Genomic DNA, 27103 nt, shown 5'->3' with positions numbered 1-27103 from the left:
GAATCATGGAGAACCATACTTTTTTTTTTTACTTCAAATTGCTAAATAAAAGCTTTAAAGACATTTTAAAGGCACACCATCTATTTGAACCTGATTACTTTTATAGAACAGAGCCACTTGTTTATTGGGATCTTTTAAGCCTGACCCAATAAAAGAAGTGTTAATATTATTCATCCATTTAAGTTAGATTCACTGATAGTTCTTTGTTGACTTAGGGAACAAATATCAAAGGATTCATTTAAAATTTGGAGCTTTCAATTGGTGTACAAGATTCAATTTAGCATTCAAACAAGCACATTTGCAAGGCTGAAGAACCTCCCTGTGTGTCAGCCCCACTGATGACCCAGGATATCCAGAAAGCCATCAGATCTCTGCCCCTACTGCCTTGTCTTCTTTCATTGCTCATGCTTTCACCAAGAAATATGTAATGGGCTGCTTCGTCAAGAAACTCATTTTTGAGTATGTTCAATGTGAAAGCAAGGCAGAATTCCCGTCCCGGTTATCTCATCCCATGCCATCCAACAGTGTGGTCATCCATTGCCTTTTACTATGTTCTTTTTTCCTTGGCTGAATTGTTTGTTTAATAAATCTCAGACCAAATACATTTCATGAACACATACTCAATATTATATAAGGTAGTAAAATAGAGTGTGTTTTGCAACAACACAAAAGAATGAAAACCTAATCCACTATTTTCCACCCCAGTTCTGTGTGATTTGTAGAACTTAAAAGACAAGCTGGACCTTAATCCTTGCATTCCTAGGCTTTTGTTGTGCCAGTGGCAGGGTCAGCAAGTTTTCTATTAGAGGCTGAAGGTGGTTCAGTATAAGGTCCCAAGAAAGAAGGACAGTGACCCAAGGGTTGAAGAGAAAACATGTTCATAGAAAGGTGCCTTCCATAAGCCTGAGGGAACAGAGGAATATACTCTCTGCAAGTGGCTCCATGGAAGACCTCAGACCCTGCTAATGGCATTTGCCCTGAGTATGTGTGGGGACTGGGTAGGAGACTGATGGGAGAAAGGGTCTGCTATCAGTGAAGCCATCTGGGCTCATATGGACAGAGAAGTTGGCTCAAGGGCAAGGAAGAGGTCTTTATGGTCTCACAGACTTCTAAGGACATCAATAGGAGGTTGGGGAAAACCTAGCAAAAAGGAAGAGAAATTCTAAAATGAAGGAATCAAATTATTTTATTTTGAGACAGGATCTTGCTAAGTTGAGCCAACTGGCTTTGAATTTGTGATCCTCCTGCCTTAACTCCAAGAAGCTGGGATTATAACCATGAATCACTGTGTCCAGATAGGAGTCAGATATTTTAATCAAATCTAGTAGTATCAAATTTGATATTGTTTTGAAAATAAAAATTATATTCATTGCTATAAAGAAGATAGTAATGACAGTGACAAATTGTACCAAATAAAAGATCCTCTTCCTCATCTTGACCTCTCCAATTTTTTTTTTTTTTTCTGCTGGTACTGGGTCCAACCCAGGGCCTCACACATGCTAGGTAAGCACTTAACCCATGAGTTACATCCCAAGCCTGACCACTCCAATTATTAACTGTACTAAACAATAGAGCTAGTTTATTTTACGATTGGGTTTTGTAGGATAAATCAAAATGAGTTTCTTTTTTCCCACATTACTGTCCTTCAAACAAGTTCAACTTATGACCTACTCATCCACCCGAATGGTGATTCCTGGAGTGTCACCCACTTGTAGGTATTACAGGTTCATTTCTTCTTGTTCTCTATGATAGCATTGCCTGAGTGACTTCTTAGAGAAAAGACAGCATGAAGTTAGCGCTGTGAGGACAGCTGAGATCAGAGGTTGGTAAGAACAATGACCCATCCTCATACATAACCCACTGTATGCAACTTCTCAATAACTAATTATGAGAGAGGTTTGGAGGGTGTGGAGTCAAGTTAGTGAAGAGCCCTTGACGTTGTGGAGAGGCCCCTTAGATAGCAGGTAAACAAAGAATACATCATGCCCATAGATGTTTACAATTATATATATCATGGTTTTCCTCCTTTTTTCCTTTCTATTCTTTCTTGTTTGCTGCAGCCCAGCTACTCTTTTAATATTTCATATGCAGAAAGAAAAAAGTAGATTAAACATAGCATTTCCAAAAAAATTGTGATCAGACCTGCATCTATAGGCCCCTGGATATACTTAATTTTGGTGGGTAGGGGTGTCCTGGGGATTAAATGCAGGGCTTCACCCATGTTAGACAAGGATTCTGCCACTGAGCTAAGTCCCCAGCCCTGGATATTCTTGAATCAAAGGATTCTTTTTATTTCCTGAGTGCTGGGTTTTTTGTTTTGTTTTGTTTTCCTGTGTTTGTGACAAGAGGATCCCCTTGGTTAGGATACTCACTATTTGTGGACCTCAGAGTCAGACATGATTGGCTGCTTCTCATCCTCAAGGTTGTCATGTCAATAGTCACTGATTATCATCACATCGATCATAACTGATAATCACCTGCTGTTTACTCAACCTGTAGTCCAAATCTAGAGTCTCCGAGGATACCTCTGTGTGTTTCATGGCTCCTGTGCTTTCTAGATACAATACTAAAGAATGTTTGGGCTCTAAGTGCACACAAACTTTCTAGTCCTTCAGAGCCAACTACCTGATCTTGTACAACTTGACATCTTTAGATTCTGCTGGATGACTTATTTAATATTTCATGTTCATGGACTGGGAAAAGTCTCCTTCCTGAAACACTCATTGTTTTCTTCTGAAGCTTAAGTCAGTATTGATGTATGCCAGTCATTTTTGCTTTTCAGTTTATTTTCTACTGTTGACAATTTATTTTTTTAGCATATTGAGGATTTGATGTTTTGCAAAAAATATTTATTGCAGGATGACACTGATGTATTTCTTTTCTTTAAAAGTGGAATTGCTGACTAGGGCATTGGAAAGGGGTATATATCCCCCAAAGATAAACTTAAAATAACCATTTTTACTCTAAACTTTTTAAATTTGGATTCATCAGGGCTTAGTGCTTCGGAAAGACATTTGTATTCAAAAAATGTACATAAGCCTAAGGTACTTTGGAAGGATATTCTAACAGGACAATGGAAAGGTTCTGACCCAGTGATTGTCTGGAGTCTGGGCTCTGTTTGTGTTTTTCCACAGGGAGAACAGCAACCGATTTGGATTCCAGAGAGGTTAACCGAAACAATTTCTACAGACCAAAAAGAAGATGATTTGACTCAAATCCATAACAGCTGATATCCAGAGCTCCAGCTTGGCTATTCTTACATCTTCGACAGTGATTAACCAGGATGCTTTTTTACAATATCTATTTTATTATTGCTTTTTCCCACATCATAAAGTTCTATTTTATTTTTGAGCTCATACAGACCTAGGTTAATGTTTTTCTGATCAGTTTTATTTTTTGACTGTGGAGTTTTTAAACATTACAATGGAGATTTCACCTAGGTAAAGCTACAAGGCCTTTACTATTGTCTTATGTGTTGTATGTTACGTGTGCACACTTCTGTTTTGTGTTGTATGTCTGTATGTGCGTATGTCCATATATCATATACGAGGAGCGCTCATGAATAAATGGATCCAAATTTTTTTATTATTCACTTGATTTTAATGGTTTAATTTAAATTGAGTAAACAGCTGTTGAGGATTGTTTTAATATGTGTACAAATAAGCAGGTTAACAGATCTTTTTGTTTACTTTCACCTTTCCTTTTCATTATATTTAATAATTCTGTTCAGGATAATGTAAATTGTTCAAAAAATTGTTTTCTTAGTACCTGTTGGAATGTTACATAATTTTTTTTTTTTAGCATCATTGTCAGAATTCCTATCTTCATTCCAGTGCCGGTGAAGACAAGATAAAACCAAACTACAGTTTCTTCGATAGTTATCACAACAAACTGTATAAACTTATGCATCAATGAATAATAACTCAACAAGTAATGCTCAATCACTGAGTCGATTTATTTTGGGAGCAAATGGACATATTGATAGATTCCTTCACTTTGAACTGCTTACAAAACTTGCCTGGACTATGTATCACTTGTATGCATTGTGCTCTATCTGTTGATGCAGCGAATTATGGTAGTACTGGCGTATCTTTGCTGATGTGTCACCAGTGTTGCAATTTTTCCTAAAGAGCCATCAATTGACTTGGTGTCCTGGCATTTCTGTATCCTCCTCCCTTCTACTAGTGATGGTCTAATTTTGGGGGCCAACTGAAGTGAGGCAAAGAACCTCACCCCCCCACTGGTGCATAGGCCTATTCACAAGTATGGCTATATGCTGGACCGGTAGTCAGTGATGGGTATGATCCAATTGCAGTGGTATCAACCTAAGACAGGAGGCTAACACCTAGAGGTCAGTTTTCTGATGACGAGTAAGAACCATATGTTGAATTGGACAAACCTAACAGGCACGGTCCCTAGCCACATTGCTTGTTGCTTAATTAAACAGAAGGGGGGAGATGCTAAGAGCCACAGCCAAGTAATATGATGCATGGCATTTTTGGTTGAAAGATGACGACAGCTAGCCATTGAGATGATATGATTATGTTAAGATTTACATTCATATGGATATTGGACTCCTGCTGTCCACCTCGGCCTGCTACGGGACTCCTGGAGAGTTCCCATTGGATGGGGAAGTGCAGTAGGAGGGATTTCCGGAGTAGGAACTTCCTCTTAGGATCCAGGAGAACGCTGCATGGGTCGATCGGGATTCTTCCTGGGGGCATACGGGGCATTGGTGGCAGTTTTCAAAAAATAAAGTTTGTTCCTGCTTGAGTGGCTCGTGATTTTGTGCCTAGCCAGACTGCGGCAGGGCATAAGATTCTGCAGTTTCTCAGTGGTCCTCTTAGTTTTCTCTTCACATCAGTGTCCTTTCCACAAAGGTTGTGGAGTTTGCTCTAAAATCCCCCTTTGAAGTAAAATTTTTTAATGGGCCCCCAATTTTGGTTAAGTCATATTGCTTCAAGACTGTCACTAACTCTTCTTGTTGGCATCACCATTTTTCAACTCTTTTAATGCCTTTGCTTCTTTGCTTGTAGTTCACTGGGGCGGGGCTGGTGGTGGGGTCTTCCTCTACTGGGTTTAAATGAAGTATCTCAATTTCTTCCTGTTAATCCAAACTGTCTAGATCTATTCTGAGGAGACACTGACCGGCCTCATTATCTGGGGTTCCTGTGGTTTTGCTTCCAGGTCAGAGCATTTGCTGACTTGACTTTGTCAATCCCCAGTAGGCAGGACCCCTACAAAGTATTCTTGTTCCAGGCAGGGGAAGGCAAAATTTTCCTTTAAAAAGTCCAAAGGTAAGTAGTTTTGGCTTTGTGAGTCATCTAATCTCAGTTACAAAGCCTCATTTCTGTCATCATGGCACAAGAAAAGCCATAAATAATGCAAAAGCAAATATATTTTGTTACCAAAAGTAAAACAAAAGTTGTTGAGCTCTGTCCAATGGTCACTCTCAAATCCTAGCAGATTGGGCATGGTCTTAATTTCCTTCATCAGCCAAGTATCTACAATCTATGAATGCTCCTTGAACTGGTGCCGCAGTCTGGCTGCAGCAAAATAACCGGGGGGTGACGAGCAACTTGTGTACATTGATACAGCAGGAGTGGGAGCCGTTTATTGTAGGACAGGAGGGGTATATATATATTCCACACAGCTTATCTTAATTAACATAAACCAGATACAGCAGTCAACCAATAAGGAATCTCCACACTTAATGGCTCCCTGGCGTTACTTCACAAACCACTCCCTCTGGCAAAATGCCAGGCACCATCCTGACTTGTTTATAGACTCTAACAAACTGGGAATGTTTGCTTCTTGTTATATGCTCTCTCAATTTGTTTGCTGTGGTTACTATAATAATACTCCACAATCTTGATGGCTTAAACAGCAGAAAAATATTGTCTAATAGTTTTGGAAAGTTTTAGAGCCAAGAAGCCCCAAACCAATTTGTTGGCAGGGTTAGTTCTTTCTGATAGATCTGTTCTAGGCCTCTCTTTCTGTTCTATAGATGGCTCTCTTGTTCTTGTTGTTCTTGTTCTTCCTCTGGTGTATGTGTGTGTGTGTGTGTGTGTGTGTGTGTGTGTGTGCTAGTTACTGGAGATGGAAGCCAGGACCTCCTAGGCAAGTACAATAAGTTATGTCCCCCAACTCTTTTTTTTTGAGATAGGGTCACACCAAATTGCCCAGACTGGACTTAAACTTATGACACCCCTGCCTCAGCCTCTGTGGTAGCTAGAATTACAAGTGTGAACCTCCACACCCAGCTCGTTCTTTTAAAATACAGTTTAGTTTTGATATATTTTTCCTTTTAGCTATAGAATACCACTTCCTGCCTTTCATTCTTTAGGAGAAGTTGAGAACACAAAATGATGTGAAGAAGCAAATCTGAGTCAAACTATGGCCTGTGATTGAATGGACCATTGTAATACTCAAAACTTGCTTGGTTCACCAGCATCTTGGGGCAGATTGTCATGATTGCTAGGGTGTCCATGAAATGTTTCCAGCCTGCAAATCTGGAAAAAAAAAATCTTTGTGAAGGTTAACTCGTGAAATAAATATATTGTTTATTGGTTTTGAAAGAATTCATATCCAACAGATCTTTTTCTCCCTATGTGTATGAAAAGATAACACTTTATTGAATGTCTGTGTGACAGGTAGATATTATTAAATGCCTCATTTAGAAAATTGAGAAAAATTGTGTTTCTGCTTTTGTTTTTTTTTTTTTTTAAATAAGGAATTCTTTTTTCAAATTAAGAAAAATAAAAGAAAGAAAAGAAAGATGTTCTCCAAAGATATGCAATATTTTTGCAGGTTAGTGAGCATGAAATTGTTGCTGATTGTATTATAATTAGTAATGGAAAGCAGAGGGATTCCAGCTGTGTTTATTTCATTGTAGTTTGATTATTTGGAGCTGTGTATTATCAAGAAGAGCATAGGCATTTAATATGAATCGGTTGGGTAAGAACTGGATAATTGCAAAATTGTCTCCATCTTAATAATCATATTACTAATGTAATTGACTTTTTGTTGTTGTTATTGTTGGCAACATTGAATTGCATTTTAGCAATTTGGAATAGCACTTAACTGGTATTTATACTGATGTTCATAAATCTAAGACATAGTCCTCTGAGAAATTAGGTCAAAATTTTATCTGTACACAAATAAGACTCAGAAACAAACCTGTAGGGAAAGTATTACTTTTTTAAAATATATGCTTTCATTACATAATACACATAGTACTGCATGTCAAAATTCCAAAGAAGCAATTCTGTTTCTGGTCATTAGCATGAAAGAACAGTTAGCTAATATTCGGCATTTATTTTAAAATGTTTTTAAATCAAAGTCCCTTCTATTTAGAATAATTTAGACTTAATTGGTATTTTTTTTCTTTAACTATGAAAAGCCTTCCTTTTATACTTCAGTAGAAGTCAGAGACAACTTGACATGGTGAAGCACACTTCAATATGACACAGTAAATGTAACTGAAGTGCACTAAGCAGCTATCTGAGGATTCTGAAAAATAGGTGGAAACAGGAACAAACAGTCCACCCATTTTCATGGTTCAACTTATGCTTTTATCTTTACTCAGTTTTCTAATTTTACTTACTTATGTTTTTTTTTTTTGGACTTTATGGTGGTGCAAAGACATACATGTCCTGTAGAAATTGTACTTCACATTTTCAATTTTGATTTTCTCCTGGGTGTTGGCATACTCCAGAAGCAGCCAGGCACAGCATCCAGTCAGCCATGTGACCATGAAGGTAAACAACTGATACTCTAAGGCCTGTTGTGATGCTTAGCTATGGTATTCAGTAGGTTAGGTGTCCTAAGTGCATTTTCAACTTATGATGACTAAATTGGAATATAACTCCACTGATTGGTCACTGAGCATCTGTGTTTTGGAGGGAAAACATCAGAACTCAAAATACGACTACACAGGCATTGGGTTTCCTGTTTCTTTTCTTCGTCTCCTTCTTTTTTTTTTTTTTCATCTCTGGGAAATTCAAAGACAGCATCAATTCAAAGATAGCCAGAAATTCCAAACTATCAATAAAGTGAGACTGTAAGAACTCCAAGGGAATCCCATTATTCCTACTTCTGATTGGAGTAGAAGCAAGTCCTTAAAGATTAGGAAGAGTCAGTGAAAGAGATACTGTAGGTTTGTGTTTTGTACATTTTACTGAAGATTTCTTTATTTTTACTCTTTACTATTGTTCAAAATGTAATGAGTGAAAACATTTTGTATTGCTGCATGCCTTAGTATTGATATTTCATGCAACAATAATACCTTATTAATGTTAAGGATAGTTCAATAATATTTAATTTCTTGGTGTTGTACTGAGGGAATACTGGTACTTTTTTTCTTCATAGGAATGTGAGGCTATGCTCCCCCAAATCTCATGGGACTTTGAATATATTTCCCAGAGGGATATTGACAAAAAATGCTACTACAGTCCATTTGCAGAATCTCCTTTGTCTTGTCTCATTGTGAACATGTTAGTCTTCTCTGAATGGTGAGTGAAATCTGTTAGGTGCAGAACAGGCTGAGTAAGTTGTCTGCAGGGCTTTCCAAACAAAGTTAGCTGCAAGGTGACCTGGCCACTCAAACCCTCTGTCTGGTTCTTTATCACCTGTTTGCTTCAAGCCTAAATGCCCAAGCCCCCGCTCAAGGCTGAACACTCAGCCTGCCGCTCCTGGCCGAACACTTAACCCCCCTTGTGCCAACAAGGCAGCTTGCAGACCCAGAGACCCCATTAGATTTGGGCTATAAAAACTCTCTCCTGCCGGGCCCCTCTCTCTCTTGCTCTCTTGCTCTGTCTCTCTCTCTTGCTCTCTCTGTCTCTCTTGCTCTTGCTCTTGCTCTCTCTTTCTTTTCTCTCTCTCTCTCTCTCTCTCTCTCTCTCTCTCTCTCTCTCTCTCTTTCTTTTCTCCTTTGTTGCACTGCCGCAATAAAGATCTCTTGGTTGCTCCTAGTGTTGTGGTCACTTTCCTTTCAAAATCCTTTTTGATGAAAGGATGTATTTTACATTTAAATTTAAACTGGATTTAAATAGGAATTCTTCACGTGCTTGAAAATGAAGTCCACTTAGAAAATAATAGGTAAGACAAGACCTTCCCCAGGCAAAGACAAAAGCCTAATGGAATACTGGGTCCCAGTTTTTCATTCTGCAATTGAGTTCTCATGGCAAAATTGCCATAAGGATGCAATAGTTGGGTGAATTCCTTAGATTTCTTCCTGAAATTTCAATCTGAATCATGTTGTCTTGACCATCAAGGTCAAAACATCCTTTGAGAACAAAGATTGTCTTCAGGAATTTGCATTACCTTAGGTTCTTTAGTTCCTTGAGCTGAAAACAGTGGGGTGGACAACAGATCCAGTATAGATCCTGCTTGGCTGAAAAGCATCTCTCTGTCTGTGTGTCTGTGGTTTAGTCATCTTTCTCACTGCTGTGACTAAAAGATCCTACCAGCACAATTATAGAAGAGACAAAATGTATTGGAGGCTCATGGTTTCAGAGATCTCAGTGGATGGACAGCAGGCTCCATTTCTTAGGGCTCAAGGTGAGGCTGAACATCATGCAAGAGTATATGGCAGAGGGAAGCAGCTCACCTGGTGATCAGGAAGCAGAGAGATATTCCACTCTCCAGATTAAAAATATATACCCTATAACCATGCCCCCAATGAATCACTTCTTCCAGCCACACCCCACCTGCCTCCAGTTACCACTCAGTTAATCCAATCAGGGATTAATTAACTTCTTGGGTTAAGGCTATGATTCCGTTATTTCTCCTCCAAACCTTCTTGCATTGTGTCACACATGAGCTTTTGAGGGACACTGTGTATCTAAACCATAACAGTCTATTTGTCTCTCCTTCCATTTTTCAATGCACAACCATAATCAAGCCCCTATTTTCCTTGAATACATCCATACATTTCTTTTTGTCATAGTTTTCTTCCTTTTATAGCAAGGGTTCTTGAAAGAATACTCTAAAAACCCAGTTTCCAACATTTAATTCTTTTAATTACATCTAGACAAATATAATTTCCTTCCCTGTTATTCCAGTAAAGCTAAGTTAACCTCACTAAATAAGCTCTCCTTTGGCTCAGGATGGAGCTCAGTGATGGAGTGCTAGCCCAGTGTGCATGAAGCCCTGGATTTCATCTCTAGTACCACAAAGAAAAAAGAAAAACAAAAACAAAAAGCAAAACAAAACAAACAAAAAACACCACCAACAACAACATCAATACTCCCCTAATTGCTAAAATTAGAGGATCCCCATACAAGTTTTCTGATAACTGATATTGATGCTGACATGCTTTGAATTTTCTCTGTACTTGGTTTTAGAACAATACCTTTCCAAAAGCATGAAAAGAGAGCCTACTGCATGGGAGAGAATGCTTGCCAGCTACTCTGTCAACCGAAGATGAATATACAGAATGTATAAAGAATTCAAAAAGATTAACACCATAATAAACAACCCAATCAATAAATGAATTGAACAGACACTTCTCAAAAGAAAAAATACAAATGACAAAAAATATGAAAAAAATGTTCAACATCTTTAGCAATTAGGAAAATGCAATCACAACTACACTGGATTTGTCTAACTCTTATCAGAACGGCAGTCATTAAGAATACAAATAATAATAAATGCTACTGAAGATGCAGGAAAACGGACACTTTTACACTGTTGGTGTGAACACAAGTTAGTATGATCACTATGGAAATCAGTATGGGGTTTCCTCAGAAGGTCAGACGTAGAACTGCCACGTGATCCAGTTATACCACTCCTTGGTATTTATCCTGAATACTTAAAGACAGAATTTTATAATGATATCTGCATATCCATATTTATAGGAGCACTATTCACAGTAGCCAAGTTATGGAACTGACCTAGGTATTCGCCAATAGATGAATGGAGAAAGAGAATGTGGTAGATATACACAGTGGAATTTTATTCAGCCATGAAGAAGAAGCTAATTATGTCATTTTCAGAAAAAATGGATGTAATATGAGAACATTATGTTCACTGATATAAGCCAGACTTAGAACTTCAAGAGTTATTATCTGTTTTCTCTCATATGTGGAAGCTAGAGAGAAAAAAAGGGGGAAAAGCAGGAAAAATATGATGAAAATAGAAGGGAGGACAGTACAGTAGAGTAAGGGGACCAACAGAGGGATAGAGGGGATGAAGGAGAGGTACTAAGAGGTGAAATTGACCAAATTATGAGCCTGCATGCGTGAATAGTTAACAATTAATCCCACCATTATGTATGATTGTAGTGCACAGATAGAAAAAGAAAAATAATAAAAAATTTCTTAACTGCTAAAATGAAAGCCTTAACATATAGGCTCTGTGACAGCTGATGCTGATGCTGGTATGCTTTCCCATTTCTTTGTCCCTCTGTACTTGGTTTTGGAGCACTACATTTCCTTGTTCTATATGTCCAACTCTTTCTAGAATTCATCTTTGCCACTTTTTAAAATTTGGTTTCCACCAACTTCTAAGAGTGGGCAAGATGCCTAGATCACATCATCCACACTCTGATTTTCCACTCTAAATGCTAATGATTCCCACGTTTGTGTCTTTAAACTAAACCCAACTAATAGCCATGCCCTAAGTTCTGTTCTGTCTTTCCCTTATAGGAATAGAAGTATTTGCTTTGTGTAAGACTATCAAGAACCCAAATGATGGTTTATACTCAGCCTTTATTGCAGATAGGTGGGGTCATGACCAATCACTGGGCCACAGGATATGGGTAGACATATTAGGAGATAGCATCTAAGACCTTCCTTAGAGGAGAGAGAGAGAGAGTGTGTGTGTGTGTGTGTGTGCGCACACACACACACACACACACACACACACACACACACAGGCTCCCTTTCCTTCTTTGTCCCTGCATGCATGCTATGAAATTTGAGACGTAGCTGCTACCTTCCTGGACTCAGAACTCGAAGCCACAGATTGCAGAACAACAAAAATGAAAAGCAACTCTAGGTTCTCCTTAGATGAGGAGTTCCCCAAGGCAAGCCAAATACAACCAGTGAATATCAGCACTATTCACCAGGGAGCTTGGGTCATTCTCTTTCTCTTAATATGAAATCATATTAAGGGTTATTTAATAAGTATTTCCAATTTTTCTTGACTCTTTCTTTTTCTTCTCCTCCATTACATTTACGTCTTCATCCTTGTTTCCTGTTACTACTGTCCACTTATTTGCTATCTACCCTATTATACACCCTACTGGGTACAATTTACCCACATCCTTTTACTTACATGGCATACTTTTGGGAATGCAAAATTTAGTGACCAAAACAACTTCACTCTCTTGTGTCTTTGCAAATTCTTTTCCCTCTGAGCAGTGACCTCTCTGGTACCTCCTCCCTAGGGTCTTCCTAGGAGACTTTCACTCATACATAGGGTTATAAAACACTTAGAAGCAGATAGTTTATCAAGTTTATCAAGTTTATCAAGACTAAATTAAAAATAAATCCACCCAAACGAATCCAAAAATAAGTCAGGTGCAGTGGCACCCACCTGTAATCCCAGTCACTGGGAAGGCTGATACAGGAGAATCACAGGTTTGAGGCCAACCTCAGTAACTTAGCAAGACCCTCAAAAACTTAGGGAGACCCTGTCTCAAAATAAAAATAATAATAATAATAATAATAATAATAATAATAATAATAATAATAAAAGGATTAGGGATATGGCTCAGTGGTAAAGCTCCCTTAGGTTCAATTCCCAGTAACAGTACTTAGGGGACAAAAAATTCAAGAGACAGAAGCAGTTTAAAATGTCTACAAATTTAAACTTTTAACTATAGAAATATTCTGAATTGTTCTTACAGAAAGTAAATAAAATCAATGTGATTCAAATCACATAGTCATGGGGCTGGGGATGTGGCTCAAGCGGTAGCGCGCTCGCCTGGCATGCGTGTGGCCCGGGTTTGATCCTCAGCACCACATACCAACAAAGATGTTGTGTTCGCCGAGAACTAAAAAATAAATATTAAAAATTCTCTCTCTCTCTTTCTCTCCCCTCTCTCACTCTCTCTCAAAAAAAAATCACATAGTCATAAAAATATGTCCTTTTATAGCTGGATAAAGCTGTTTTATTTAATATTGTGTTAACTATTTTTAAAGAAAGGGTTCTAGTTTATAGAGAAAGGCATACTTCTTACCCTATTTCATGTATTGATAGCTCATATCTGTCACAATTTTCTAAACCCAGCCAAGAGTTGAACTGAAGAGGGTCTACTACTTTATGGAACCTCTGGAGACAAGCTCAAGCCTAAGCGCTTTGCTATGCCACTTTGATCTCAGGCCAGATGCTTATATATGCAAAGTTAAAGTGAACCTGGCTTAGGGGGTTTTACACTGATAATTATTTAACTTTACTGAAGTTGGTTGGTGATTTACTGATCTCAGGGATATGTGGTAAGACTGAAGAAAGGGAACACTTGACTATGAAAGAAACAGTGATAGAACAGTTTAAGAAATCTCCACACACAGTTTATAGATAAGGACAAGTTTTTGAATTAATGATCTATATGCAGCAAAATCATAAAAGGTTCAGTAGATTACCAGAGGCCTGGTTCTGGGTTGGGAAAGGGAAAATGAAGAAATGTTCTAAACTTAGATTATGATGGTTGAACAACCATATACACTTACTAAAAATTATTGAATTGTGTACTTAAAAATAAGAGGATTTTTATGGAGTGTACATTATATCTCAATAAAGTCATTTTTAAAAAGTAATAGGTTTGAGTCAAAAGATTCAGACCAGGAATAACAATATTTGGAAACCATTTCTGGTTCTAATGACCAGTTATGAGGACTGGACATTTTAACTTAAAATCCCTCAGATAAATGAGAAAAAGAGTTTCTATTCTTAAAGCTTAAAAAAATAAAAACAGAGTTAGAGCAAAAATATGTAGAAAGGCTAAATTTAATACATTAAGAGGAAAGTAAGACATAAATAAAAGCAAATTGGCTAAGAATTTTATGAAAAATTGTCCAACACTGATCTAAGAACTGTAAATGCAAACAAAGAAGGAGGAATTTTTGATTATTTAATGAGTGAAGATTTTTAGAAGGGACTAAAGTTCATTAAATTAGCACACCTGGGTTGAGGGTGTGGCTCAGTGGAGTGCTTGTCTAGCATGCATGTAAGAGGCCCAAGGTTTGAGCCTCAGCACAGAAAAGAAAGGTTTCTGTTATGTGCCTTTGCAAAAACAATATATCTTAAAGGGCTATCCAGTATGCTTTCAGAGTTTTAGGAATAATGATGTTTAAAGAAGAAATATGTACAATTTCAAAAAACTCAGGCTCCTTCCAAAATATAGGTCTTACATTTCTCTTACTCACTGCCTTCTTCTCTTCCCACTCCCATCCCTCCCTCCCCTTTTCTTTCTGTCTCTTGGCTGTGTGTATGATTTTCAGAATAATGCTGAAGATCACTGCATCACCAGTTAATTGAAAATATTTTTGACCCTTTTCATAATACCATCTCAGAAACATCCTAACAGTAGAAGAAAACAATTATTTTGATAAGTTTTCTATTGGAAATCCAGAGCAAACATTATATCTAATAGCAAAATATCTGAAAGCCATAGACTGTGCCTGTAGTCTTTCCTTAAAATTGTAAAAAGTGCAATATTGGACTTCATGTTCCTTTTATTTTTTTCCCAAACCCGTTTACGTTCTTTGTTTCTCATTGTTCAGGGTTGCTATAGAACAATATTTGGTGTACTGCTAGTTGCTTAAAATAATTTGAGATTCTAATCTGTTATGATTTGGATGTAAGGTCTCCTCCCAAAAGCTCACTCACACATGAAACAATGCAAGAAGGTTTGGAGAAGAAATTATTGGGTTATAACATTAACCTAATCAGTGAGTTAATCCCCCCGGGATTAACTAAGTGGCTAGAAGAAGTAGGCTACGGGGGAGCATGGCTATGGGGCATATGTTTTATATCTGGAGAGTGGAGTCTCTCTCCCCCTGCTTTCTGATAATTTTGTGAGCTGCTTCCCTCCACCACACTCTTCCACCTTGATGTGCTGCCTTACTTTGAGCCCCATAGAATGAAGCCAGGCTTCTATGAACTAAGACCTCCTAAATTATAAGCCCTCAAATAAACTTTTCCTCCTTTATAATTGTGTTAGTTTGGTCTTTTATTCCCAGCAGAAGAAAAGCTGACAAAAAATTATATCTTGGTTAGATCACCTTCAAAGTTTTGAACAAGATAGGAAACATTACTTTTTTAATGAAATTTCATCTTTTTAAAAATAGATCAATTGAAAAAGGAGGGAAACCAACATAATTTGCTCCTGAGCTTGGACTCTTGTGTTTGCACAGTACAAACTGGAGCCACTGCCAGACTCTGCTTCTGTGTCCCCACAGGGCTTACTTTTTGTCACTTGTTTCCACCCCACTCAGATGCCATCCTATCAGTGTTTCTTTCCCATGGTAGCATGAGCAAAATAACATGCTTATACTCACAACCTATAGCACTTACAGCACCACCGCAAAGTGGAACAAATATTAAGTACCTTTATTATCTACCTCCTTATTCTGGATATGAACTCAACTACGTTAAAATTTTGCTCTTTAGTTCACCGAGCTGTTCTGAGAAAAATGTGTCAAAAGATTAATAGTATGGTTGAATGGAAGAAGTAACTGGAGTGAGTGAGAACAGTGTGTGGAGGTTAACTCATCCAAATCTATGCTACCATAGGAACTTATCTAGAACAGATGGCTGGGCCTGACCCTGAATATCTGTTCAGTGATTCTGGGGCAGGATCCAAGGACTGCACTTCTAATAAGATCCTTTTTGATGTTTATGCTGCTCATCAGAGGACTATGCAAGGAAATTTTTGTACCATTTGAAATTGTTTTTAAACAATTATTTAAAATTTTTATTGAATAAATTCTTCTTTCTCTTCTTAAGAACCAGCAATGACATATCCAATGTATAATTCTTCGAAGCTAATTTCAGTGACCACTAACCAAAACAAATGTTACACCTCTAGTCAGGATACTGGAGTCAACTCTTAAGTATAATGGTAGTAATTACATGTATGATACTTTTTTTAATTAAAATTTTAAAAAATTATAAAAATGTACTCAAATGCACCTAGTATAAAATTTACTTTCTTAATTATTTTTCAGTATAGAGTTCTGAGGTAAGTACATTTATATTGCTGAATAGCCCGTCTCCAGAACTGTTACAGTTTGCAAAACTGAAACTCTATGCCCATTAAATAATTCCCCATTTCTCCCTTCCCCAACCTCTTGAAACCACCAGTCTACTTTCTTTTTACATCAATTTGACTATTCTACACTTTATATAAATGTAACCATACGCTATTTGGCTTTCTGGTGACTGGCTTATTTCACTTAGTCTAACAGCCTCAAAATAAATACATGCTATAACAGGTCAAAATTTCCTTCTTTTTAAGGACTGAGTAATAAATACTTCATTCTATGCATATACCACATTTTTATGTATTCATCAATTACTGGACCTTGAATATGGGTGTCCATTTGCTATAAACATGGGTGTACAAATGTCTTTTGGGACACTTGCAATTCATTTGAATATATACCCAGAAGTAAAACTGCTTGCTTGATCATTGGTAAATCTATTTTTCTTCCTTCCTTCCTTCCTTCCTTCCTTCCTTCCTTCCTTCCTTCCTTCCTTCCTTCCTTCCTTTCTTTCTTTCTTTCTTTCTTTCTCTTCTTCTTCTTCTTCTTCTTCTTCTTCTTCTTCTTCTTCTTCTTCTTCTTCTTCTTATTATTATTATTATCATCATTATTATTTTGGTTACTGGGATTGAACCCAGGAGTGCTTTACCACTGAGCTACATCTCCAATCCCTTTTATTTTTTATTTTGAGACAGGATGTCTCAGTTGCTTAGTGACTTGCTGAGGCAGAATTTGAACTTGTGATCCTCTTGCCTCAGCCTCCAGAGTCACTGAGATTACAGGCCTGTGCCACCATGCCTGGCTTCTATTTAAAAATTTTAAAGGACACAATGTTTTCTATAATAGTTGCATTATTTTACATGATAACCAATAATACTAAAGAGTTTCAGTTTCTACACATCCTAGTCAATAGTTGTTCTTTTCTTTTTTTTCTAATTTTTATTTTTGTACTAGTCCTCAGAGTGAGTTTGAGATGATATCTCATTGTGGTTTTGATTAGCATTTCCCTAATAATTAGTGATGTGCAATGCTGTTTCTATTTGTTTATTGATTTTTGTGGGACTGGTGATTGAACCCTTGACAATGCTAGGTAAGTGCTACTACCACTGAACTACATCCCTAGTTCTTTAAAAATTTTATTTTATTTTATTTTTTGAGATTAGAGCTTGCTAAATTACCCAGGTTGGCTTCGAAATTGTGTTCCTCTTGCCGTAGCTTCTTGAGCAGCTGGAATTCCAGTGGCTCTGGAGGCTGAGGCAGGAGGGTTGCCAGTTAAAAGCCAGCCTCAGCAATTTAGCAAAGCACTAAGCAACTTAAGGAGACCCTTTCTCTAAAAACAACACAAAAATGGGATGTGGATGTGACTCAGTGGTTGAGTGCCCTTGGGTTCACTAATCCCTTTTATAGGAACAGAGAGAGGGGGAGTATTCAAATAAAAATGCTCTTTCAATTCTAAATTGTAGATTGACCTAGAATATTTTTCTTTGTTGTCTCAGATCATTTCACTTATATCCTTATCTTATTTGATTCTTATAGCTGGCATTTGTACCAATGTCTCCCTTAATTAATATTAAACAGATTTAAATAGGATACTGAATTTGATCTCTTCTTTAATCTTTCCAGATTTTGGGGGGGTACATGGAATAATCATCAAAAATGAGTGGCTATAGGTGCATATTCCAGGAGAGTGTATCCTTGTGTGTTTTATAACATATGAATCAAATGAGTGAGCTATATGGCCCATTCTTATCCTAATAATATTAGCTGATGATCTTGGTTCTAAATACCCCAAATTATACCTATTTTGTTTAACCTGAGGAAAAATAGAAATCAGACAGTTATAACACATATAAGGCTGATCATGGTGAAATAATTCCACTTGTAGCCTTTTTCATAGATGTAAAACAGAGTATAGCTAAATACAACATTTTTTTTTCACATTTTAAAACTGTGGTACCCATGTTTCAAACCCAAACCCACTAATAGTCAGTTTACTGTATTGTGTTCGGAAATGCAGAATGTATTTCTTAGGCATTAATTTTTTTTTCTTTTATTTTTTCTCTTTCTTTCTTTCTTTTTTTTTGTAAGATTTACACTCACCATCTTTACTTAAAGTATGCAAATATGGCTATTTACATAACATCCCTCCTAATGTACTCAGGTCACACACAAAAAAATTCCCCTTAAGATAAACATCATGCTATCATCAATTAGGTGCCACAAAATAAAAGATATTTTAATATTGTGTTGCAAAGAATTGCTTTGAGCTCTAAGTGCTTGGAGAACAGTAAGTGGCTCTGCATATAATTTTCAATCAGTCACTGTATTGTTCAGAGAAGTAAATGACAGTATAAGCACCTGTAAGTATTTTATTCAGAGGACTATAGGAAACAGAAAGAATATGAGGCTAAGGTAGGCGGACAGGTTGATTTACCACCAACAGGGGCATGATATTTTTCAGGTGTAATTGTAATAACTCTATTATGTAGGACAATGATTTTCAAAGATTTATGATAAACACATAGCAAAAATTAATTAATCAATTAATTGATTGATTTAAAAAAAAACTTTCCCAGTATTCTTACTTGGAGGCAGATCCTGCATTTTGGGAATATAAAAACACTCCCTGAAATGCTTCAGTGTATCTTCCTCATCTAGACGTAGAGCCACCTGTTCATCTGTTGGGTGACATCTGAGCTCAGCTGCGATGCGTTGCACCGTGTCAGATGGCAGCTCAAGAGGTGAAGGCTCCATCACAGCTGTTCTCTAAAAGAAAGAGATAGTAAAACAATCTAGCTGCCATCATTTTCCTGCAGAAAATTAGTGCTTTAGGAACTATATCTTTTAAGACCAACCTTCCCATTTCTTAATGCCAGAAATAATATAATTTAATATAATTAATCAACCAACCAGTAAGTCGCATGTCTGAATTTTTCTCATATGTAAAATGAAGAAAATATTAGTAAGTTAGGATGTTGAAAGGGCCAAATTAATAACAGTGTTCAGAACAGAATAAGTTTTCAATAAAAGTAAGCTCCTTCTTTCTTCCTTCTTTAACCTGGTGTGCTCTGCTGTCCAGGCTGACCTCAAACTTGCCATCCTCTCTCCTTACCCTTCCCAGAAGCTAGGATTTTACAGACATGAACCACTATGCCTGGCTTTTTTACATTTTTATTATCTGGAAATGCTATCTAAATGTTTATAATTTCTTCCTATTACCTTAAGATATATTACTAGGAATTGATAGTTAAAATTCCTTTGTATCAGCCTCCTTATGTCAGAGAAAACATTCAGCTATTGTTTTGGGGGGACTGGCTAACTTCACTGAGGCTGACTTATAATGGGGTAGGGAGTGGGAGCATGGGAGGAATAGAGAAACTCTAGATAGGGCAGAGGGGTGGGAAGGAAAGGGAGGGGGCAGGGGGTTAGCAAGGATGGTGGAATGTGATAGACATCATTATCCAAAGTACATGTATGAAGACATGAATTGGTGTCAACATACTTTATATACAACCAGAGATATGAAAAATTGTGCTGTATACATGTAATAAGAATTGTAATGCATTCCACTGTCATTTATTTTTTTAAAAAAATCAATAAAAAAGATTGTATTTTTTAAAAAATGCCTTTGTGTAGATAAAGAGTGCCCCACCTAGCTTGTCATTCTCCCTATCAGCTCCGCTATCTCAGTCCCACTGGTTTTTGAACCACAGTTTTAAAACTATAGAAATATTGAAACTTAATAAATTTTTTATTGTGAATTAAAATGGTATTGATAAAAAAGTAATTTCACTTTAAATATTCGTATTTTTGCCATATGCATATCAAAGATATCCACACACCTACTGATAAGGAGGAGAAGTTTATTCCTTTCCAACATCATATGTACCATCTTAGAACAAACGGGACTCTAAGGTATTTCTTGAAACTACATTTTCTTCTGTTCAGTCATCATTTATCGTTTCCCACCATTTGGGAAAGAATACTTAATATTTCTGAAGAGGCTAAATTCATATATTATTATTCACATATTTTTAAACTTCAATAAAGTTTCTTTGCTTGTTTATTCATTTATATTTCCCCCCCAGTTTTAGTATATATTTTTGGATGTTGAACAAGGGAGGTGTTATTAAGAGAAAAAAAAATCCTCAGACCAACTTTATTTACATAATATAGTTCAGCTGACTTCATACATGCCTCCATTTAAACTCTTGCAATGAATATTTATTGAGCCCCTACCAATGTGACCCCTGCACTGGTAGAACAACAGTGTTAAGATAGTATATAATTGCAAACTCCTGCACAGTTTACTTTTTGTAGTAGAAAAGAAAAGTAAGCAATGCAATTTTATGTTTCAAGTTCTATAAAAAACTCAGAGCAGAAAGTCCTTGGATATGGAATAGTTATATTGGTAAGAGAATCCATGTGTTTTTTTTTTCCTGAGGAAGAGATACATGAGCCTTTCTGAATCATGTTATGAAGTGAGCCATGTGAAGACCTGCACCTAAAAAAGATGACAAATGCAAAGGTCATGGGGAAGAGATTGGCTTAGCCTATTCAAACAGCATAGTAAGTGATGCAGGGGACAGGATGGGAGGGTAGACTATGATGTAGAGTAGGTAGAGGGAGAAGTGAATCATGATGAACTTTTAAGGCTGGAAATAAGTTTAGATATATTGTAAATTAAATGAGAAAACACTGGAGAGATTGTTTTTGGTTGTGATTTGCTTTTGTTTTTATTCCTCAGTAATGGGATTGAACACAGGGTCTTATACATATGAAACAAGGGCTATACCACAGACCTATATCCTCAGCATAATATTGGAAACTTTTGAGTAGCAAAGTGAAATGACATAATTTTACACTAGATAAAAACCATTTTGCATTGTGATGAAGTATAAAATTTGAAAAAGAGAGATAAATTAAGGCTATTATAGAAGTCTAGGGTACCAGGGATGGTGGATAAATTTGATCAAAAAGGGAAAGATATATAGAAGAGTGTGACTGTATGATACATTTTGTAGAAAAAGTAGATAGGACTGTGGCAGATTCTCTCTGATGAGGACAGGACAGTGGTTTATTTTTAGTTTTAGGATCTGTGCAAATATGTGAAATGTGATAAAAGACATACCTGGGGAAGAAAATTTTTGAGTAGGAAAATCAGAGTTTTGAGTAGGGAAATCAGAGTTCTACATAGGGCATACTAAGTGTCAGATTGTTATTGATCATCAAGGTAGCAAAGTCAAGGTATATGAGCCTGTAGCTTAGGGGAATATTAATCACAAGATATGTGTGGCATTTCTCAACTTACACATGGTATTGCATCTATATCCTGGGGGGTCCAAAGTCTAGATCCCTGTAGACCAAAACTCATACAGAGATAAAGCTCTGATTTAATCATCTTTGTGCTGTACTCCCCTCCCTCTTCCCATTCCTAACCAACATACAGGGTTAGAAAATAGTTGCATATCTCATCATTGTACAATGCCATTAAAATGGACATTCTTCCTTTGTTATGATCCAGGCTATATAGGCAATGGCTAAACAGACTACATTTTACCCTGAGATTCCATGTCATGTAAGAAATTCTTCTCCCATTGGAACACCCCACCTCTGTACCCGTCAACAGTTGCTTAGCATAGCATGTTTAACAACACAAAATGGCAATTCTTATACAATGTAAGATTGTTCTCTTTTTGGTTTCTATTTTTTTTTTTGACAATGCACACTGTCAGAGAATATGACTGTCTAGATGTTAGTAACCATTCTTGAACTTGTCTAGATGTTAGTAACCATTCTTGAACTTGTACTCAACTAGGGTACTTTTGACCCACTTCCCCTTCTGCTTATGATTTTGGATTTCATAATATTTGTTAATGGTCTTGATTCACAGCAACAGCCACTTGTGATTAATGTACTGACACGCTTTACTTATGGTATAAAAGGTGTACTCTATCCCCTGGAGAGTGTCGAAGGATATAGACTTGCAGCCCCTTGGCCTGTCATCGGGTGAATAAAGATGGTTCTGACTCATTGATTTATGGCAATCTCGCCATAACACTGTACTCTAATATAGATTCTTTTAATTGTTTGATCTTTTCCTTTCTCATTATTCACAGTGTCCTAAAGATCCATTCATTTTATTCCTCAATAAAGGTACTTCACTCATTCCTGTTTTTACCTCTTTTACAACTGCTTTTGATATCAGTTGAAGCTCTAATTCATGATTTTACACTAGAGTCAAAGATTCTTGATGTTTGTGGTGATTTCAATACCTGGTCATATTAAATTATTATTTATCCCTCCTATGAAATTTTCTATTTCTGTGGATTTCTTATGCCATTTCATTTGCATATAGTTTTCTGCTTCCACTTCTATGTGTTCAGATTTCTAGACACCTTTGAAAGCCCTAGCTCAAAGCTACATTTTTCATGAGGCCTGTCATGAGAGCTCTGCTAAAAATAGTCTTTCCTCCTCTAAACATCTGTAACATTTATGAGCACACCTCTTATGATAAGCAAAACATTCTGCCAGTTTCTATATTTATTCAGGAGCATGTGTGGGTGGGAAAAATGAAACATGCTTTCATGTCCACAGCTTGACTTTAAAAGGGTCCCTACCTATAGTTTTCTGATGAAGAACTTTACCTTTTGATTAGAGATTGCTATGCCTTTACCCCTTGACATGATCAATTGCCTGGTCAGAGTTGATTAGACCTCTGCTTGGCCTGTGGCACACTAAACACTATGTACTCTCTAGTCAGTGGTCTGTGGGTGAGTTACTCTGAAGCCTCTAACCAAACAGTGATGATGCGGTTTATCTGAGCATATAATCAAATTCTTTTAGGAATCTGAGCTGTGAGATATATTCATTCATTCAGTTAGAAACAGGAGTGTGGATTTAGAAGAATCAGAGAAGAATCTATAAAATGCTAAGTTCTGGAAAGAATATTGCTCCAAATAACTCATTTGTCAGAGTAAAACAGAGCCACTGATGGTCGCAGCAAGGAAAACATGATTCCTACAAGTAGAATCACTTAGGTACATAATGCCTGGAAATTGAATAGCTATGACTCCTCAAAAAAATGACAGGACAATCCCATCTTGAAGCTCACTGAATCCTTACACGAAACAAGCTCTGTGAAAGGCCCTGGTTTGTCTGCTTGGCTAGTTATAGCATTTCATGAGATGGTTTTCTGCCTTACTTCCAAGAGTCTCCTTACTGTAAAACTGTTATCTACAATAGCTTGAGTGAGTTGCTGATGGACTCTACTGAAGGGTATTCTACTTGGGGCCTGACTCATGTTTCACTTGTCTTTATGGCCACCCCACTGCTGAGCAGTGTCTTTTAGTTAATGAAACTGCCCCCAAATGACAGTCAGATAAGAGAAGAAACTAAAGATCTTGGTGAACTCTTTAGCATGCCTGACAGCCTATTCCCAGAGTTAAACTGTCTCCCCTTCTGACCACAGGGGTTAATAATTAGAGAAACATTTCCAGTGAAACTCAGAAAGAGTTTGATTCATATGTGGGACCTTCTTTGAAAAGTTGTTCTTTGCATGATCTTTGGAGGTGACTTTATATTTTAAGTGAGTTTACTCAAATAAATATGAAGATTATATAAAATAAAATAAAGATTAGTTTATCACCATCACACTCTGAGTACAATTTGATTTTCTTTATTTAATATATATTCATTAGCTTCTTTATATTTATATCTTATTTAATCCTGGTTAAAGTCATGAAGAGTCACAATCTTATCCACTCATTTGGAGACCAAACCCCGGAAAAAAGACAGTAGAAATATAAATGTTGGGTACAAGGATAACAGAGCCTGGTGTTTGTTACTGAACTGGGCCCCGCAAGGCTGAGTCAACTATCTTCTCTTGGGAAGATATATAGCAGATGTATATAGAGTTCCTACTCAGAGACTTGAACCTCTTGTGTAGTATTTCCTTGCATCTTGATGCTGATTTTTTCAATGCTGATTATTTCTTTAGCTCATTCATTTTTTTATCTTTGTGTTCTTTTTTTAGACCTACACTCAATCTACAAAGCATGATGTACTATATAGAAATCTATGTGCTCTTTTTAAAAAAATTCTTCCCAATCCAGTTTCAGCCAGGCAAAAATCAACGTGGCTGGTTCCACTTCTGGGCTTGTCCAACTAATATATGAAGATGTACTTGATAGGACAGTCTTCACTGAAAGAGTGTGCCCTCAGCCAATCTACCATGATGCACAGCCTCCAACAGACTTAAATGTCATCTTCACAAAATAACACAGTGCCCTTACTCCAAGGAAATAATTATTCATTTAAATATTTACTTTAATATTTTATTTGCTCTAGAGATTAAAGTTTAAAACAAAAACTTCCAAATTTTATTTCAATATTTAGCATTAATTTCATTAAGAAGGTAGACAAACACAGATTGTGGTCTTAGGCATGTCACATAACCTCTTGGTGTATTATTGTTACATAAGATAAAGTTAAATTGTATTTTATGAGATCATGGTTGGGATCAAATCACAGGAACATTTATAATAATGATAAAAAAACAATTTTATGATACTTTTAAATAGCAACACTTTCAGGTGGAAATTGATATTTTGCCCTCAATTTAAACTTTGATATTTTGTAAATTGTGTCTTCACAAGTTTATTTAGATAGCTAAGTCTTTAAAACTGAAACTTTTTAAAAGCTGATTGGGGCTGGGGTTGTAGCTCAATGGTGGAGTGCTTGCCTGGCATGTTTGAGGCACTGGAGTTGATACTCAGCACCACATAAAAATAAAATAAAAAAAGGTATTGTGTAAAATAAACAAACAAACAAAAACAGCTGATTGTATGGAATAATAGAATGCAGAATGTTCTACTAACCTCTTGTGCTAAGGTTCAACAGTTAAATAAATGACTAGAGTAATCAATAGTTAATTTGTACATGGTGGAGCTTCGTTTCATTACTGACATAAGCAAATTCTACTTTGAGTTCAAAGTTTATAACATGATCACACATATTATAATGGTGGTCCGCTTTATGCTTCAAATATAACCCTTGCAACTCTACCACTGCAATTTACTTTTTAAATAGACATGTTTCTTTCTTTTCTTCTCTCCCTGCTCCTCCTTAACCCAACTACCCCCCAATCTCCAGGGAAACATGATTATTATTCTTTCCTTCCCTTAGCAGAGTTATCTGTCCCTGAGTACACATCCACCAGAGGAACAAAGTAATCCTTCCAGACTTTAGGGATGGTACCAGAAGATCTCAGAAATGACTATCTCCCAAATTAACAAGGGAATTACAACTGCAAATGGAGAACACATGGAATGAAGCCTTTGAGTCACCTCTTTAGAAGCCCTCCATTCCTACAAAATCACAGCCTCTGGCACAAGAGTCCCCTGTGTTTCTCCTTTACTGGCAAAGCAATAAACCTTTTTCCTTTTTCTCAAAACCATGTCCTAATTATTGGATTGGCATTGGGGACAAGGACTGGTTTTCGACAACTGTGTGCATGAGGACATGTGTGCGTGTGTGCGTGTGTGCATGAGAGAGAGAGAGAACGAGAGAGCATGTGTATGCTCAAGAAAGTGTGTAGCGTTTCATTGAGAAAGTAAACTTATTGAGCATATGTAGACAGAGCAGCCTTCTTCGAGAGTATCAGTGGGAAATGAGTGACATTGCAGTTCACCTTTAGGATTCCAACAGCTCCCTGAACTTCACAGTAAAATCATACATGCATTTGCTCCAGTGTCACTACCAAAATAATACCCCACCCTCCTCAAAATAAATGCAGAGAAAAATGTATCTACTTTCGATTCCTAGGCAAACGTTTCACAAAATAAAAGGGGAAGAAACTGCGCCCAAAGAATAGATGTTTCACTTCTCTAAACATTTACTATGACTAATAACAACATGAGACAACTAGAGTTACCAGAAAATAGATTTATAGTTTATCTAAAGATATCTTTCCCTTATCTGGATTTTGATCTAATCTTAACATTTCAACTCAATTACTTAACTTGTTAAAGGTAACCAAGTTTAGTAAATGAATTGTCATGTACTACTGACACCAATTCTTTTTCATTATATTGCTAAATATCTCTTGATTTATCTGTTTTTAAAGGGGTCTTTTACAGAAGTTATGCCATTATTGTTCATGAAGATAATTTGAAGAAGGAGAAGGAGAAACCTCTAAAGCACCGTGACAAAGACTCTAGCAGAGAATTTTCATTTGGAAAAGTCACCCGAGCAGAGCATACATTTGTGTACAGAGTACACATCACAGCCTAAGTGCTTACCAGATGGGATTTCCACGGAGGCCTCAGTTTCCAGGACCCCTGGAGAAACCTTTCAAGAATTTCTTGCAGCTTTATAGACCAGACCACAGGGTGAGAAGTTCAAAGAACTGCTAAGACTCCACCCTGTGGGGAATTTAGATTTTTAGTTCCTCCCACTCCAACTAATCTGATTGTCAATCTCTAGTTACTGACAGAAATCAAAGCCAAAAGCTGCTCTGACGCAGAGGGCTCCTCCCTCCAGCCACTGCCCCCAGAGGCAGTTGTGATCTTTAGACTCTTGCAAATACTTACTTCCTCGCTTTTTGGATCTTTAGTGTGTGAGCTAATGATTTTGTGCTGGAGCTAAATTCCAAAACTTGAACTTGGTTTTTTTTTTTTTTGTTTTGTTTTGTTTGTTTTTTTTTTTTTGCTTTGGGCTCTGGAATTCTCTAGACTGGAAAAATTTATCTCTCAACTCTAGAGGCATTCTCCCTGGATTTTGAGGTAGAATTCTAGAGTTACATACATTGTGAGTTTTTAGTTAGATGACAGTCTGTGACATTCACTGGGTAAATTCTTTTAGTTAAAAGTTTAATTTTTTTTTTTAAATTC

General features: G+C 36.9%; 1 protein-coding gene across 1 annotated transcript in view; it reads right to left on the bottom strand.

Annotated features, from left to right (window-relative positions):
• KYNU (kynureninase) overlaps window positions 1-26603 on the bottom strand; it is a 110553-nt gene extending 83950 nt beyond the window's left edge. Inside the window, exons 1-2 of the mRNA XM_081261688.1 lie at window positions 26513-26603; window positions 18797-18977 (exon numbers count right to left, since the gene is read on the bottom strand). Coding sequence (XP_081117814.1) covers window positions 18797-18965 — 169 coding nt within the window. The 5' untranslated portion in view covers window positions 18966-18977; window positions 26513-26603. The remainder of the gene's footprint in view (window positions 1-18796; window positions 18978-26512) is intronic.
• Between the last annotated feature and the right edge of the window lie 500 nt (window positions 26604-27103).

The sequence above is a fragment of the Spermophilus citellus genome (genome assembly GCF_964194105.1).
Source record: "Spermophilus citellus genome assembly, chromosome: 11".
NCBI classification, from domain to species: domain Eukaryota; kingdom Metazoa; phylum Chordata; class Mammalia; order Rodentia; family Sciuridae; genus Spermophilus; species Spermophilus citellus.
This window is presented reverse-complemented; position numbering and strand designations above follow the sequence as displayed.